This window comes from Vicia villosa, linkage group LG1 (genome assembly GCF_029867415.1).
Source record: "Vicia villosa cultivar HV-30 ecotype Madison, WI linkage group LG1, Vvil1.0, whole genome shotgun sequence".
NCBI classification, from domain to species: Eukaryota; Viridiplantae; Streptophyta; class Magnoliopsida; order Fabales; family Fabaceae; genus Vicia; species Vicia villosa.
Genome location: NC_081180.1, coordinates 1,337,215 through 1,355,020, shown reverse-complemented (window position 1 = coordinate 1,355,020; position 17,806 = coordinate 1,337,215). Strand labels below are relative to the sequence as shown.

General features: G+C 35.7%; 2 protein-coding genes across 3 annotated transcripts; both read right to left on the bottom strand.

Annotated features, from left to right (window-relative positions):
* Window positions 1-5,669: 5,669 nt before the first annotated feature.
* On the bottom strand, window positions 5,670-10,122 carry LOC131626170 (uncharacterized). Of its 2 annotated transcripts, none has more exons than XM_058897002.1 (14): window positions 9,937-10,122; window positions 9,254-9,503; window positions 8,930-9,011; window positions 8,700-8,803; window positions 8,451-8,577; window positions 8,140-8,234; window positions 7,887-8,010; window positions 7,379-7,459; window positions 7,096-7,194; window positions 6,812-6,991; window positions 6,586-6,723; window positions 6,432-6,503; window positions 6,206-6,343; window positions 5,670-6,113 (listed from the first exon to the last, which is right to left on the bottom strand). In XM_058897002.1, the coding sequence occupies exons 2-14, from the start codon at window positions 9,292-9,294 to the stop codon at window positions 5,886-5,888; spliced, it is 1,509 nt and encodes a 502-aa protein (XP_058752985.1). In that variant the 5' UTR covers window positions 9,295-9,503; window positions 9,937-10,122; the 3' UTR covers window positions 5,670-5,885. The 2 variants fall into 2 exon arrangements, with proteins under 2 accessions (XP_058752985.1, XP_058752993.1); XM_058897010.1 differs by lacking the exon at window positions 9,937-10,122 and adding an exon at window positions 9,678-9,872.
* A 6,214-nt stretch (window positions 10,123-16,336) lies between these two features.
* On the bottom strand, window positions 16,337-17,775 carry LOC131599361 (U-box domain-containing protein 35-like). Its single transcript, XM_058871748.1, has 3 exons — window positions 17,217-17,775; window positions 16,906-17,140; window positions 16,337-16,811 (listed from the first exon to the last, which is right to left on the bottom strand). The coding sequence occupies exons 1-3, from the start codon at window positions 17,629-17,631 to the stop codon at window positions 16,604-16,606; spliced, it is 858 nt and encodes a 285-aa protein (XP_058727731.1). The 5' UTR covers window positions 17,632-17,775; the 3' UTR covers window positions 16,337-16,603.
* Between the last annotated feature and the right edge of the window lie 31 nt (window positions 17,776-17,806).

Sequence of the window (17,806 nt, the reverse complement as noted above, 5' to 3'; positions counted from 1 at the left end):
TAGTGAAGGTTGGTAGAATGTATGAGTGTGATAGCTTACGATTGGATGAGGCTTGAATACCCGGTCGATAGAAGAGGATATGTATTTCTATTCTTATCATTTTATATTTAAGTTCTAGAACTACGCTAGATGGAATATGAAATGATGTAGAAGCGTGAAATGCAGTAACCTAAGTTCTTGTTAGTTGTTGTTCGTCTGACCTCGAGTGAAGCCATAGAACTACGCTTGGCGTTGGGCGTTCAGGCGAGTAAGAACTAAGATCTATCTGGAACGTCAGTAGGATGATCGCAGTTGAGTTGGTTGTTAGGAACCATAGTATTCCTATCTGGACTGAATTATCCTTGGAATCTCATGCACTGCATGGCAATCCGAAGTTGAACTTCAAATCTTTGTGCTTGGCGTTTTGGCTTTCTGAGTAAGTAAACCTTGGTGTGTAGCACTCTCAGGTTTTAGCATCCTGAGGAGTGTGATTCGAAGGACTTGAGGAACGGTGAGCCTATTGAAAGCCTGTTCAGACGCTTGTCGGTTGTGACTTTAGGATACGCGTGGAGATCATTATACGCCACTGAGGTAGGTTACCTAGATACATGGCCTCGGAGTTGGACCACCATGTTGGTACTACCAGACGGGTATAATGCCACAGTATCGCTATCGTGCACAAGATGCGTGAGTAATCCTTTTTCCGACATGTGTGGGACAAAGGTGATCTGAAGCTCAAGGTGGAATTCTGATTTGGCACTCGTGAGACACAGATCCAAACTCTCATAAGGTGTGTGGGATAAGGATCCATATGTCGTGCTCGATAGTAGAGGAATAACTAGACAGCCGATGGTGAAATGGATCAAGATCCAATACTATACTTATGGAGACCCTGAGTGATCGTGATCGCGTGAGTTAGTATCAGATTGTACCTTGGGGACGTTCTCGTTTCATGAAGTGTTAAGTTGGCAATTTTGCATGAGTGTCTAGAGTGGGACTCATGTGCGGTCATGATGTCCTGGTCAGCACATTAAGCGACTATCCTTTTAATATTGGCGACCAGTGATGGAATCGGTGAAGTGTACCTTGGAGTAGCTTGAGGTGTGATATTCTTGGAAGAGTGTATGTTGATGTTTTGAGTGAAGGGATGTCAATCTTGGTAACAAAGACGCTTTGATTTTGAGAAGTGCAGAGGAGTGTATAAGAGAGATATTCGAAGTGTAAAGTGCAATTTCTTGCATTGTGGCTGCACTCTGACTGTTAGAAGCCCTGCAATGAAGGATACAACCGAGGAAGTCAGTTTAGTGTCTGATTCAGAGGTGGAACAGAAATTAGATGACTGTGTGATTGGAGTGTGGCTATGGGAGGATTGTTATATCAGTAAGTCGCGCGAGTTATCAGAGGTGATACTACGCTAAGAGAATGAAGGTGTATGGTTGGGTAGAGGTTGTGTAAAATTGCTAGAGTTATCATGAGCTGCAGTACGTTTTTGAAGGGTTTATTATACCAGCTAAGCAACCAGGCTTGTTGGAAGGAAAAAAAAACATAGCAGTTGTACGCTGCGGAAATCACTGACAAGGACGAACCCCTAAGTCAGTGGGTATTTGGGTTTCAATGTCCTGAGATCGAAACGTGTGCCTAAATTGTGGTAGATGAACTAATATGGAATGGCAGAGTAAGTAGAAACTTGATTCTGGAGAGTACGCAACATCGAGGAGTAGTTGATGATGGATGTATGTAAAGCTCTAGAACATGTTGTAATTGGACGGTTGTAGATAAGGAACTGCTGTATAGTAATGAAACTAAGTGGATCATGGACGTAACGTGACTCGAAGGGTTTTAAGAAGTGTGTGATTGATCGAGATCAGAGTAGCGCAACGGATAAAGGAAGGACCAGATGGGTCTAGGATAAGAATGGACGGTCTACTCGTAGGATTTTATTTTGGGATAGAAGTATCTTCCTAAGAGAAACTTGACGAAGCAGCGTTTCGTTTATGTCAGTCTCTCTCGGAGATCCACCATAATCTCGAGAGGTGTTGTCAATGGGCCGGATTGGGAAGAGACCTTGTGGATGACATGGGATTCGATGTTCGTAGATCATCAGTTGAGCTTGTGAGCATCAAGGGTTGGATAGAGCATCGTGACCGTTGAAATGCTGAAAGCAAGTGAAGGATTGCAATTAGCGTAAGTTCCTTGTGGCTATGTATTATGCAGGACGAGTGTGCAGGAAGACGTGGGCAGTGTTTGCAGGTTAACTGTTGAATTTCACTTTTCATCAGTGGAATCTTGTGTGAGGTGGTGGAATAACAAGGTTGTAGTTGCAGAGTGTTTCACCTTGTGGATGGTAATGACGGTTGTTACGGATAATACCGAAACGAGAATCGAAGTAAGAAGCCTTAGTTGCATACGCAAAGGGGAACTTGGAACGAGTCGTCGTAAGCATCAGGGAGTTGGAAGTTAAGACCAAGGGAATTGGCAGTCATCTTAACGTCATTGAATCGACTAATTTAGGAGGTAATCCGACGTTTCATTGTGGAGAGCAACATGGTAGCGAGGATTCATGAACAGGAAGCGATTCGAAGAGTTGGGGAAGAATTAGTAATGTGTGTTGAGCAAGGATAAGTTCAGCGAAGATTGAAACTAAGGACGCCCGACAGGAATAGAGTATTACGGCTTTCGAAGGCATGGAAGTCCAGTGTAGGTCAGCGGAAATTAAGGGTATTAGAAGATCTTTCTCAGGGTTATTGAGATGAAGTTCCATAGGGGATGCGTTGGGTGAGTACTAAGGTTTCCGGTCAGGAATGTTAAGACGAAGCATCTGAATAGACGTATTGTGTGAGGATTAGGGTTTCTGACCATAAACAGTTGAATGCAAGTGTCTGCGGAGTAAGGAGATACCTATCGTGAAGGTGATGTGGGATGAGACGCGTCCTGAGGAAGCTACGTGGGAGCTTGAGTCAGAGATGCGAGAATCCTATCCTCACTTGTTTTGGTAAGTTTCTGAATTCGAGGACGAATTCTATTTAAGGGGGGAGAATGTAATACCCGGTATTATAATTGTCCAATTACCAATTCTAAATTAAATTGATATAAGTAATGGACAAGTATGATACACACTTTTGCTAATAGGTCTATCACATAAATCATGCCAATTAGTAAGAGTGAGGGCAATATTGACATTTCCCACTTAAATGAGATTAAGACTTGTTTGGTTTTTCTTCATGACCCTAACCATTTGAACAAAACCAGAATTTTGGAAAGAATAGAAGGAGAAGAAGGAAACGTGGAAAAGGGAGGAAGAGAGAAAAAACTCCATTTTTGCATGCAATAGAATCTGTCCAAGCTCTACCTCCATCATCATCTCCATCTTGCTACAGCTTCATCATCATCTCCTTCATCTCTAAAGGTGAGTCCCTAGTTAGTAAACATGGGGGTTTTGCATGTGGGGTTCCAATTGGGGTTTAGGGATTATGAGTGAATCAATAATGCTAATCATGTTAACTCTGCTATAATCTCTGTCTACTGATGTTTCTAAATGTGTTTATGTGTTACAACTTCGTTTAGACTGTTATACAAGCATGGGGGAACATCTATAGGATGTTGGGACTGGTTTAGAACTCTTAAATGCAGAATTTTTGGGTCTGTCAGCGATGTAACCGGTTACATGGTTGATGTAACCGGTTACATGTGTGAAAAAGGGTGAAAAACGAAGTTTTACAGTGATGTAACCGGTTACATGATTCATGTAACCCGTTACATTGCTGTTTGGGCAGATTTTCCATAACTTCGAAAATTCATAACTTTTGCGTCGTAAGTCCGTTTTGCGCAAACTTTATATCGTTGGAAAGTTAGTAATACGTACTATTTGATAAGATAGGTCCCCAAACTAGAATATCAATTTATCATGAGGATTTGTGTCCTTTCGATTGTTATTAATTAATATGTTATGCATTGAATAGAATGCCTATTGCTACTATAAATAGTATATCCATGTGTGAAACTGTTATGCCATTATGTATGATACATGGAACCTATGAACACCGTCGTTTTGGTTAAACGATTGGTTTGATTGTATTGTTTGTGACTTGACATTACGTCATATTTCAGTATGCTTGAATCGAAGTGGCCGGAAGGCTAGATTGGGACGTTGCTCCGACTATGTAGTCTATGAGCCCTCCCGGACCGTGTAGTCCAATGGAATAACCCGTTCATGTGTATTGTTCGATATGGTGTGCATCTGAGCTACCGTTGCAGTGTGCTCGTGAGTTTCCGTACGGGGTTTTACTCACTTGGCGTTAACACACTTGCGTGCTCGGTATGGTGGGGTTATGCGGCTATGTAGGCTAATGCATAATGAGGTAACTCACCTCTAGTAAAGTCACATAGACTAATACTAGGCTTTCGCCCGATGGGCTCAGGCGTCAAGGTGGCGGTTTGTACTCGGCGTAACTTACTAGCGTGAAGAAGGTTAACGGAACAATGACGCCATTTAGGCAAAAGTCATCTCGCGGTCATTTAGACTCGTGCGAACCGTTTAACTGTCTTGCAGTGTGCTTGTACAAGTCCCTTGACATATAGGCAGGAGGTTACTCATCGAGGATGCATTTATTCCATAATCTAGCCAAGGTTGTTACACTTTTGGATTCCCCGTGTATGGATGCGGGTTTGCATACTTGTTTGTTATACAATGTGTATTTGTTTTAGGCAAGTCCAATGGTGGACGAGTCACTTGTTTTCTCCGTACTTGTACCGGATGTGAGGATAACCTCGAATCAATGGTGGATTCGGTTGTTGATGCATGTACCCCGTAGAACCGAGTGCACCCATAGGATAGGAGGACTCACTGAGATTTAGTAATCTCACCCCAATCAACTTATTTTTTTTCAGGTCCAGTTTAGTAGCGTTTGACAGATAGCAGGTTCGGATTGACGGCTTAAAGTGGTGATGGCTCGGAGACCTCGTCAGATCTCATTTTCCGCTGTGCAGATCCATTGAAGACACATGTGTTGTAATTCTTAGTAGAATTTCATGTTGTATTTTATATGGATCTCTCTATATCTATAGCTTTTGTATGTACTCAATATTAATTTTAACGTTTCATGCATAATATACTAGTCAGTTATGTATGGGGTGTTACATTTGGCATCAAGAATATGTTTGTTGCATAGTGATCCGAACATGTATTTCACTCAGGAACCGAAAAACTTTAGAAACCAAAGTTATTAGTGTACAGAGGTAGCATACAATCCAAGAGAAAAAATGAAATTGATAGAACGAACTATGGATTAAAGTTATGATGTTATTTAAATGATTGAGTAATTAAGTGTATCATCCACACACACCATGCATTAGTAGTAACATCAACACTAAGTCATTTACTGGAGTAACAAGATAACTCATTAACAAAATCAGCTACACTTCAAACTAACTCATTTAACCAACAAGATTCATTACAAAATCAACACAGCAAAACTTAATGTAAAAACATAAACCGGATAATAAGTTAAGGGCCATTGTGAACTCAATACAAGTTCAAATGAGCAAAAACACATAGCAAAACCACAAAGTGGAAGTATCATTAGGTTTGTCAAGAAAAAAATGAGTTGGTACTTGAGGGCCAGGGAAGGCCCATGGATTTGGAACTAGGACAAAGGAATGTGTTTCCTCTTTCTCTCTTAGTACACTTGTCCTCTCATTAATGAAGTCATATATTTAGCAATTCCTAAAATGAGTCAGTCAACAATCATAGCAGTGAAAACAAAGCCAACCAGAAACCAATATTCTTCAATTCCTAAAATAAAATAAAACTAAAATCTACTACTACACTAGTCACAACCTACACACAAATTTGATATTGTTAACAATTAGATCGGCTATTTGAAGATTATGATATGATACAAATGAGGTCAAGATGACTTGTTTCTTCGATGGACGGACCCTTTTAGAAGGCAAAGCCGCAAGCGTCTACTGAGAGCCTCCAGCTTCTCAAATCTGTCACTCCTTGGTTTCTTCGCAACTGTTTCGGCTTTATTCTTCTTCTTTTTATCCTTCTTGTGCGTCTTTTCATCTTCTTTTGGATCAGATAACTTCTCTTTCATGCTTCGCAAAGGTGTTGCAAACACCTTCACCGTATTCTGACACGACAAATAATTTACTGTCACTTTTGAGAATTGTTTTCAATATACATATGCTGCTAGTAAGGAATAAATAAAGCCTAGAGAGAGACCTGAGAGTGTATATCATCAGCACTTAGATCGGCAAAAGATTCTGGATCACTGCCTCCTAAAGAAGAACATCTTCCCCAACTTTCTCTAGTCGAGCTTGTATATGAGCAACAATCATCAATCTGGCCATTTAGCTTACCCTATAAAATCATTCATGGTATAGTTCAAGTAAAGGAATATCCTAAATGGACCATTTATTAATTTCAGAGACGGTTATATAAAGATGACCTGCACATTAGCGGCTTCATCATGGACAATTCCATCAATTTTATTCGTAGTATCTTCTTCAAACAAAGGCTCCTGTGTTACAAGCAATGGATAAACTAAACAGAACAAGGTGTTTTGAAGAAAATAATGGAGACAAAAGGTTAAGGCACCCTACTGCATCAGCCAGTGGAGCTGCTTCTGAAAGAAGTTCGGTAACTGGTTTTGTTGCAGATATTGTTGGAAATGCAGAAGATGAACTTGCAGCATCAGTAGTTGCAGACCGCAAACTAGAGAGAATCTCATATAATACGCTCTAGCATGAAAAGAAAAAAGTAAAAGAGCAAATTAGTTTCTGTAGTATCATTTATATTTCAAGACAATGAAATATAAATGCTAAATACCTCATCCACACCGGAACCGAGTTTCAAATCCCCCAAATCATAATATTTCTCGAGCTTTTCAGCAATAGAAACTTGAGGAGGACGGAGGACATTGTAGAAGAAAATGGAAACTGAATCATAAAAGAATTGTGGTCGGGAGGAGTTGTGATCGCCATCAAATTTTATGATATTTTTATCGCCCTACGAATTCATTAACAGAAGTTAGGTATTTTGGCTATCAAAGAGAGAAAAATGTAAACTGCTTTTAGAAAGTATCAAGCTCAAATATTTTGTAAAATTAATACCGCGTATGACTCGGAGATGAGATCAGAGTGGTGTGGCTGAATGAATTTGTCATCACTTGCATGTCCAAATAAAACGGGAATGAATGTCTTCGGTGCAACCTGTAGGCTTTAAAAGTGTTAATTTAAGATAAAAATGGACTTGAAAAGATATTCGCTTATCTAGAAAAATAAAAGCCTATCATGCTCAATTTTCATCGTAACAACAATAAATGATCAATCAAAGTTTACATAATTGCGTTCATAATTTTTTTTACTTTAAAAAAGATAAACAATTAATACTTACCAGAACACAGTTCAGTTTCATAATATCAAACTTTGCCTTCTTCTCAATAACCCGCCGCATGTATTGTACAGCCATTTTAACCTAATTGGGGAGAAAATGCAGCCAAATATCTGACTCAATAAATGTACTAGACAATGTTATTAAACAATTTCCTAATAAAAAGAAGAACCATAACTATAACAAGAAAACCTAGATCAAAAACAGAATCTTAATCAAAATTAATTCTAGTCTTCAATCCTAGGGTTTCCTGCTACTTTACTTTTCCATCTTAACAAAAAGGAAATTACTAAGTTAAGACTCGCAGATGCACCAAGTCTTAGAAGCTAGAGCCTAGAACAAATTAACCTCTTCCAGGTTCCAGCAACAACTTATGAAAAAAGTTTACAGATTACAAGTACAAATAAACAGCATATTAAGATGCGGTTAAAACAATGAAGCGCCAATTTTTTAAGAAAGGGAGTTAGCATACACATACAAAGAGGGAGAGGGAGAGGGAGGGAGAGATTACGGTGAACTTTGGAAGTCGGATTTTATAAACATCGACGAGCTCCATCATGAGATTATATAAGTTTGAAAAGGCGCTATCCAATACCATTCCAGCAATAGAAGGGTCTTCAGCTCCATAAAGAAGGCTACACCACATCAAAGCAAAGTGAATACTCCATTACATTCAAAATCACCCATTGAGGACCTTTGTGTCAAGTACCAAAACAGCATCAATTGTTTTAAAAAATATAAAAATTCATTGGACGATGTAATACCTAGTAACTGCGCCCATTGATCGTCCCCATAAACCTATACGTGATATTTGCTTGTTGCTTCTCAAATGCGACACCACAATCTTCAGATCATCTTTCTACCACACAAAGGAATGGTCAAAAAAAGTCTAAAAGTTTCTTTCGCAAAAAATAGTATCAGTAACATTCAACTTGACAACATTACAATCTTCAAGCCAACCAAGGCTAACATAGTCCCATCAGACAAGCTTGACCCCGAGAAGACAAGGGTGAAAACAGTAATATTTAGTTTAATTAATTAAACAAATGAACACATTCATAAGGTTGTAACTTACTTCATGCCAACCAAGGCTAACATAGTCTCCATCGGATAAGCCTGACCCTGAGAAGTCAAGGGTAAAAACAGTAATATTTGATGGAAGAAGAATAACAGCAGCTTCATTCGCATCTGCCCTACATCCACTGCATCATTGAACACATATCACATGGGAACAGCTACGTCATTTTGATAAGTTAATGCTAGAAAAGTAATATTTACAATCATAACTAGAATCAATAGCAGTGAACATAAATGTGACATATACCTGTTTCCATGGCAATATACAACACAAGGAAGAGAAGTATCTTCAGGAAATGGAGAAGGGAGATAATGACTACACTTCAATGTATAGCCTCTAGCATTCTTGAGCTGCACAATTAAAGAAAATAGATAATCTAGTAGTATTTACGTAAACAGTTGGAACTGTGATGTAACTTCTACATATAGACGAGACAATAATCGCAATAGCCTATGAAATAAATAGTCCATACTTGCCTCAATATCCTGCCTTTGGTACGTTCTACCAGCGAGGGAGAATTCTTTTTCCCACAGATACTGATCCGGGTTATAGTCCGCCCTGAGAATGTAGCAAAGTAAACACACCATAACTATAACTCAATTTGCCAAAAATAATAACAACATGATCAAGTGTTTTTTTTCCCTTAATGCTCAACCACTAACATGACATGGTCATTAAAATCGAATATGACTTTTCTACATGTAAACATGTATGGGAGCTAAATGCTAGGCATAAATTTGATAGCTTACTTGATTAGTACCTACCAAGCTACCAACCAAGGAAACAAAAACTAATAATACCTCGGCGGCCTAATAACGAAATTGATGAATTGCTCAATCATCTTGTTTCTCTACATGTATCTCATAGCAACTTCGCGTCATGAGATGAGCTTAAAATTACAGTGAACAACTAACTCTCTGAAAACCAAAAACTCAAAATCCTCCAATCTCCACCATCTTCACAACTCAAAGCTTCTTATAAAACCCCAATTCAAATACCAGACAAATATTTAAGAAGCTCAACACAAGTTATGCTATCAATATCCAATTCCTGTGAAAAACAACACTAATTAGTACCCCAAAAAAAAATTTCACAAGAAGCTGGTCCCAAATCCTAATTAAGAATTTAAAAGAAAACCCAAAAGCACTTCCAGATCCAAATACCCATAAAAGTACTTAAAGATAAGGAAAAACAAAAATTGAAAGCATAAAGTAGTGTTTAAACCCTTTCTAGTTGTAGTACTATAACTGCAGCAAGGAAGCAACTTTATCAAATGTCAACAACAAAAATAACAAAAAAATCAAACTTGGGTCATTGGGTATACGTAAATTGTTCAAAATGTAAAAGAAAGAGAATAATCAAGTGAAACAAAAATGTAATAAGATCCCAAATGAAAACTACAACATTGATGCATTTTTTGTATGATTTTGAGAACAATAAAGAATGAAGAAGGTGGGAAAGGGAGAAAAGGAAAGAACTTTACCGAAATGAAAAGGTGGGTCTGGAAGGAAATAATAAAGATAAGCGAAGCTGAGAAGTGTGGTTGGTTAGAGAGAGAAAGAAGAGAGAGAGAGGAATGAAATGAAAAGAAGGTTATTGTTGTTTGTTGTTGTTATGTGATTGTTTTTCAGTAGAGAGAGATTGACAGGTAGAAGAATTGAATTCAACAAATGAAAGAAAGATTATATTGTATCAAGTCAAGTTATGGTGAAAAGCAGAAACAGCTCAGCCAGCTGTATTTTTATTTTCTATTCAGTTTTACTACTTTTCATTAGTTTATTGGCTTAATGTTTTCTTTTTAAAATTATTGATTGGCTTAAAGTATTCTTATGTTAAGTATATTTTAATTTTCTATGTTCAAGTTCAATTTTCTAGGAAAATTTATATTTTAGACTAGTAAGTCAACTAATAGAGTATGTTGTTCATAAATAAAATTGAATTAATTCGATGTCTAGTGGTAATTGATGTTGATGTTAAAATCGGTTGATGTCAAAAGTGATCCTTGAACTAGATTAGATGATTTCGTGGAGATAGGATATTGGTGGTAAATATTAAGGGTAGACAAGTTATTACCATCCGATGATAATCAATTGATCTAATGCATCATTTTTGCTTTCGGTCGGATTTAAACGATTTTTAGGTTCGATTGGATCATTGTTTTAGGTATACTAGGATTGAATCAATTCGGTTAGGATGATTATTTAAGGCCCTTCAGAAATCAAATCTGACCCAACTTAATTATTAAATTAAATATTTATATTACTAATTAACTTAGGGCTACCCTAAAAATCTAAATTTTTTTCGTTGTTCTCTCACTCTAAGTCTCCCTCTTATAGAAAACCTTAATACACTTCTTTCTCGCTTTCTCTCTTGCCCTCGTCACCGCTTCCTCAACCATCATTGTTACCTCTTATTTGTCTCACTTTCATCTTCATCTCTCTTCGTTGCTTCACACAATCCACTCATCTTCATCTCAGTCTCACTTCATATAATTTGCATGTGTTGTTTTGTTCTATGTTTTCCTTTATTCTCATTAAGTTGATATGATGCTACTAAAGGTGATTCTACCGCTTTATATGTGTTTTAAAAAAGTTGATATAGTGTTTGAGTTTTGTGAATGAAAATATTAAATCCTTTAGGTTTATGATTATTAATCTTTTATGTATATTTATTTTTGAAGTTTGATTTTGAGTTTAAGATTAATGAATTGTAAGATTTTTATATCTCTTAAAGTAATTTAGGGTTAGAGTAATTTGTGTCAACTCTATCTTTTGAATACTAAAACGGGTTGATCTTTTATGTATTTGTTCAATATTTTGAGGTTTTTTTTAATAATTTTATGACCTGGGCCATTTATTTTATGAAAGGTTAATGCTGTATGTATTGTTGGGATATTGTTGGAAGTGTTTTGTGATTTTTTTTATATTTTATTGGATTCTATGAATGGTAGAAGTTAAAATAATTCAATTGGAGAAAACATCAACAGATCACAAGCATGCACATTTAATCTCCTAATATCAATGGTTTCAAATTTAGATGTCTCTGGATATACTATAATAATCTTTGCTATAGCTGAATATCTCTAATGTTATTTTTTAAATGAAATATAATAATAGTCTTAAATTAAAAAAAAAAAAAAAAAGTCAATAGCCTAATTTTTTGAATTGAAACTTAGTGAAAAATAATTTAATTTTAAATATTAATATGAGTTAAAGAATAGAAATCAATGATTTAAGTTGGGCCATAATTTTAAACTTACCCAGTAATGGAAATAATCATACCTATAAAAAAAAATTTAAAAAAATTGTTTGCTTTTAAATTTGGGCATGAAATTCGAAATGGCCCAATTAAAGTTGCCTAGCCGAGAAAACCGAATAAGTATACCAAACTGACTTGAATCGGAACTGAGAAAATCGACAACCCAAACGACTGAAATTGGGTTCATTGTTTCTATACTAAAATTGATTCATTCATTGGTTTGGGTCCGAACCCATATCATTGTCCACCCCTAATAAAAAAAAATTGAATTATAAATTTAATATGTTTATATACTTTAATTTGTTAAAATATAGTTAAATATGTTGTGAGTTTTATGTACTTATATTTTGAGTGTGAAGTTTTTTTAAAATATTTTTTGTCAGATGATATGAAATTTTCGTGTCAAATTTATTATTAATTAATCAATATTTATCTTGAATTATGAGAGAGTTAAACATATGTTTTGTTTACAAAATACTAGGGAGGAGGGATCTAAATAGTAGTATAACATAATTTTTTTAATATTTTACATTATTTTTTAATTACGTATAATGTTTTTAATGTCGTATAACGTGTAACTTATATTTTTATTTGGAAAAGAAACAATAGAAAAGAAACAATAACACATGTATTAACTTAATTAATCGTTACAATATTGCTCGTTCCATAAACATGGGTGTCTTGGAAATCAAAAGTGTTAGAGATGCCAACACTTCTCTTATGGAAAGATTGTTTGGAACATGCTTCAAGAATCTGACGTGTATGTTTTTGGTGCCCAGATACTTTCCCACATTGTCATTGCATGCTTTCCCACCTGAAATTTAATAGTCAAATCCAAAAATATTCTCAAAGATGGTTTTGTTTGAAGGAATGGTTTTCGATTTTCATTCTTCAGAGACCTTCTTTGATCATCTTGTTATCATTGTCCCTTTTGTTCATATTTGCGATCGGCCTCTTTGATGTTTACTAAAATAATCCACCTCAACCTATCTCTTGTCCATTGAGTTTTGTCCAAATGTTACTTCTGAAGCTATGAACATTAATTTCTACTTTAACAACAACTTTGAAGACGTTTTTATTTGGTCAGGTCATGTTAATGGTAACTACACAATAAAAAAGTGTTTACACGTGGTTTTTTAGAGAAAATGTATGAGTCGTGTATCGCAACATTTCTTTTGATCATTCTTGGTCTTAGATATGGAAGCTCTGCCTCCTGAAAAAAAACAATTTTTTGTTTTAATAGCCTCGCCCAACTTTCTCCCCCACTCTCTCACTAATGCATCACTATGATTTGAGACTTCGTCTTTATGTATTTGTTATGGTTTGGATGATAAATCCTTTATGCACATTGTACAATATTGTCGAGATTCTAAAAATCGTTGGCAGATATTAGATTTCAATAGGTATGTCAGACATTCACCTCAATCATTTTACAACTAGAGTTTGGTGGACTAGGAGAAATAGAAATTCTAAACATTGTTCAGGAATTATTCCACTATTTTTGTCAAATAGCTTAGTGACTGAATTTTCACTCAAGGAAAAGGTATTCTTGGTGAATTTACAATGTCACCCCTTTTCAAAACAAGTTTCCTCACTAAAACATAAGAACTTTCTCTAAGTAGAAAAACATTTTAGAGAGATTAAGGAGTGTGAGATAGCTTACATGTTTGATGTGAAAAAGTAAAGGCATATACCTCTATTTATAGGCCAAAGGTTGGTACAAGAAAGGAACAATTCAGTAATAAAACAATCAATTGGGTTCTTATCCAAATCATTTAGATGACCTTAATAATCGATTATAAATACCCATTTTGGAAATATTTGATAGAGGACGATTATCCTTCATTAAGACATAGTTAGAATCGACTATGGACAAAGTTTTTTCTTATCAAATCAATTGGAAATATGCTTCAATTGACTGGACAGTTCAAAAGGCATATTCAAATTATTCTAACAGTTCCTAACTCATGTATATAGGCTCCAAATATTTATAGGTTATTTTCTTTGAGAAATATATAATTTTTAAAAAAGTTTTAGTGAGTGTGTGATTTAGCCATAATACTTGAAGATTTTTATGCCCTTGTGCTTTTCTAAAAGACTTATTACTGAAACACGGTGAGACGAGCATTCACACTTTCTCTCTTTCACACTTTGGATTTTTTTTTATTCCATTCACTTGCTCATTTGACTCAAACCATGCATTATCCTTGTGTTTTTTATAAAACCTTTTATCAACACTTTTCATGTAACGAATTTCATAATCATTTTGTGATTTTTTGTAAAATCAATTTTCTCTCGTTTTGAAAAATTCAAAACCCCTGCATTAGAATTTCTTTCATCTTCAACCTTAGTTTTGTCTTTAGATCTTGAAAATGAGAGACATGTGATTGATTGGGGGAGACGCTGACTTGAAACTAATCTTTTTTGAAGATTTGGTAAAGATTTTCAAGTTGTTGCAAGATTGAGGAGTTGCCATTGGTGCTGAAAATCCAGTGTGAAAAGAAGGAGGTTCTTCTCTCCAGATTGCCTTAGTAGTGACAGTGGGAAAGACTACAGATAAGGCAAAGTTCTTCTTAGATCTTCAGAAAATTCACCGCTCAACGAATCAGTAGGATCAAATGGTTGATTGATATAGACAAAGGCTCCGAGAAGAATTGGTGACATTGAAAGATTCTTGAAGTGCTAATCGAGTAAAGATTGCGCAGAAGAGTTTGGCGTGAAACTGTATACAAGTCAACATACATATTGAAGTTTTATTTTCTTCAACATTAATGTGGATTAGTAATTGTATGAACTATTGGCATATTTGTCAAAATAAAAGGAAATATGCAGGTTTTGATGGGAAGCTATTGAAGAATGCATGTAGATTCACGCGAAGATGACAAAGTCAAAGCACTATAAATCCTGGTATCTTCTCTCTCTTGTACTTTTGTATTTAAATTTTGTATTATATTGCATGCATGGGTTTTATTTTCTTAGAGTAGTGTGTCGTTTATTCAATTGATAGCGATTTATTGCTTAAGATTAGGTTTTGTTGGAAATGGCACCTAATCGAGCTTTCGTGGTGATTAAAAATTGAGAAACTTGTTGAGTTTAGAATTCGCACATTGAATCATTACATAATCACTTCTCTTGAAACAATATCTTTTCGAGCATAACTCTCACATTTTCGCTCTAAACATTTATGCGCCCAACTATGAAATCCTCCGATAATTCATTTTTGAAAAATCGTTGAATTTTTTTAAAATTTTATTTAGCCTTCTCTAGAGTGTTTTCTTACTCCATATTCTTACCCCACATCACTTTCGTGAACTAGTTGATATACTCTCAGAGGCTTTCTTTCTTCTTTTGGTGAATTTCATTGAGGACAATAATTGTTTTTTATTATCATTTCCAAATTATGAATTATGATGTGAATTAATCACACAATTTCCTCTAGAAATTGATGGAACCACTCTCTAGGGTCTTGAACTACGTCATAACGGCCCCTTTGAGAGTTATAGGCCCAAGGAAAACTGTGTTTTGGAAATATGGAGTCCCCTCTTACGTTGTGATGCGTCGTAACCAATAATCGCGTTAGGCGTGAAGGTTGTTGTGACTCATGACAAAGATTTTTTGTTGATTTTCTTTTATACGTGAGAGTTTCTCATTTAGAAGGTGTGTTTTAGGTTGTTGTACTATGTTATAAATGCTTGTTATGACTTTGTTCTCTCCTTGTATCGCGCCTATGACTTAGAATTTTTAAAGGTTCTGAGGCGCTTCTAGCTCAAGTGCTTGCGTTCATGGTGGAGGTTGTTTCAATGTTTGACATTGGGGTAGTATCTGAAAAGGCTAGAACGATAATATGATATGGATTTTTCCTTGACCAACTAGTAGAGGAATACGAATATGGGGATATAAGGTGGTCGACAATGTTACTAGAATTGGACCGCCACCAGCGGAAGGAGGATGATCTTTATGAGTGGATACTAGGACTGATACAAAGACGCTAGTTGCATGAACAATGTTGCGATGAGTGGAAAATTGGGTTGATTTGGGAGCTATCATGATTAATTGAGAGAATTCCCAGAGATCAATTGGTTAAGAAGAACGGTTGTGGGGACACAACAGAGGAGATAAAAGGAGTCCAACATAGATTTTCATGAGAATCAATAAACAATTTTCATTGACGGTGCCACTATTTTGGTACAAAACAAGAGGTGAGTGATATGCTGATGAATGTCGCCTTAGACGTTCTCTGGTACGATGATAAGAGTCTCTAGTAGATGAAGAAAGAGGTGTACCTGCTAGGTTAGCACTCCAACGCCTAATTTAGTGAGTTCAAAAAAACTTAACTTGCAAGAAAGAATGATATTGCACCTGATTGTGATGCGTAATTACGCTTATAAAAGGACGGTGGTTAAAACCACTCCTATTGAGCGCGACTGGAACGCGAGAGTTTGTTAGATTGAATCTAACGACGAAGATGAGGTCGTGGCTTGGCTCTAGTGTGCGGACCCACAACGAGGGTTTTTCTTTGTTAATCCTTAAATGAGAGTATTTTAGAGTGAACCCTTCAATGGTTCAAAATGCAATTTTTAAAATTAAGATATGATTTCCCGATTATTTAGAAGACCTTCACTAATATTAACATATAGTACAAGATATATGATGAGACAAGGCTAATGAAAAATGACAAATTAGCAACAGAGGTAGAGATTTGTTAAGTTTGCAAAATTGAATAGATAAAACGTGAATATGTATATATTTGGTCCCATTTGTGTCATGGAATGAACATTATTGCTAATCCTAATGCAAATCTATTTGGTCGCTAGCCTGGAAATTAAAAGAAAAAAAACTATCTATGATTTGTATAAGTTATAGTCGCTGACTAGACTTGTGATGATGGTCTTTCATCTAGACCTAAATAACCAAAACGGACTGGGCATCAAACGTTTGATTGGAACAAAACCATCTACTTCATCATGCTGTGAACTGCACCCATTAATCATCTCATCAATCACCTCTCTTCCTTCACATATGATTTTAACATCACATCTTTCTTCTACACTTTTTAACACCATCTCTGCAGTAGAATTTTGCTTTCTTGACACATGTTTTCTAATCATCCAAATAGTAAAAACATTTAGTAAAAATATAATATTACTAATGATTAACTTTGTGTCACACATGAGTTTCAGGCATAACATAATACCTTAGATTAGATTGTGCAGTTCCAATCACCAATTTTCTTATATTTAGATTCTTAACAAGCTCTACAACCGCTTCACCAACGTTGTCACCCTCAATAAGCAAAATCTCCACCTTAACTTTTGACTCAGTACACAAGTCAATGAACTTCTGAATGAGTTTTTTTCTCTTGCTTTTCACTTGGGTCAAGTAGATGTTAACATGTTCTTGATTCACACGACTCCTCGGAATTTTTCCCACTGTTATTAATCTTTCAATTACTAAACCATATATCATCACAAAAAAAAACAAGTAAAAAATAATTGAAATACTTACATGGAGTTGGAATTCGCTTGACTTGAGGAAAAACATGTATAAGAGAAACAATAGTAGAATTAGGGTTCACTAAGTGCTTTAAGGTCCATGAAAGTGCTTCCATGCTTGAACCATTTTCTCCAATTGCCACATAAACAACATCAGAATCAGATAACTTATGGTTTTGGATATCAAGAGAGAACACAGTACTGCTTTCATAATCTTCTTCTTCTTTTATTGAATCCAATGGTTCTTCCTTCTTCAGATTTATCTCAAACAATTCATCATCATCTTCTTCTATTTCGATATCGAAACTGCAATCAAACACTTGGTTTTTCTTGAACCCAATCAAACCGCAACCACATCTTATGCCGATGTCTTCATCGTAGTAGTGCAAGCAATCATCATCACCATCAATATCACGATTCAGCGGCATCTTATATAATAGTTTGTTAATTCAAAACTTCATCACTATTGTTTATTTGTTTAATTGAGATTTTAGATTAAAAATCGAAGGCTGTAAGGTTGATTTAAGTGTAAATATGTTGCTATGATGTTGTGCAACGTTTTGTTCTAAATATCTTTTCCGGGAAGATTCCGAGTCAACTCAA

Coding starts and splice junctions, on each gene's coding strand:
- LOC131626170 (XM_058897002.1), bottom strand. CDS start 9,294: ATGATTGAGCAATTCATCAATTTCGTTATTAGGCCGCCGAG. Junction 8,011..8,139: donor TCAATGGGCGCAGTTACTAG/GTATTACATCGT, acceptor GATGTGGTGTAG/CCTTCTTTATGGAGCTGAAG. Junction 6,504..6,585: donor CAGCTCCACTGGCTGATGCA/GTAGGGTGCCTT, acceptor CTTGTAACACAG/GAGCCTTTGTTTGAAGAAGA.
- LOC131599361 (XM_058871748.1), bottom strand. CDS start 17,631: ATGCCGCTGAATCGTGATATTGATGGTGATGATGATTGCTTGCACTAC. Junction 17,141..17,216: donor CAAGCGAATTCCAACTCCAT/GTAAGTATTTCA, acceptor GATTAATAACAG/TGGGAAAAATTCCGAGGAGT. Junction 16,812..16,905: donor ACTGCACAATCTAATCTAAG/GTATTATGTTAT, acceptor TTGGATGATTAG/AAAACATGTGTCAAGAAAGC.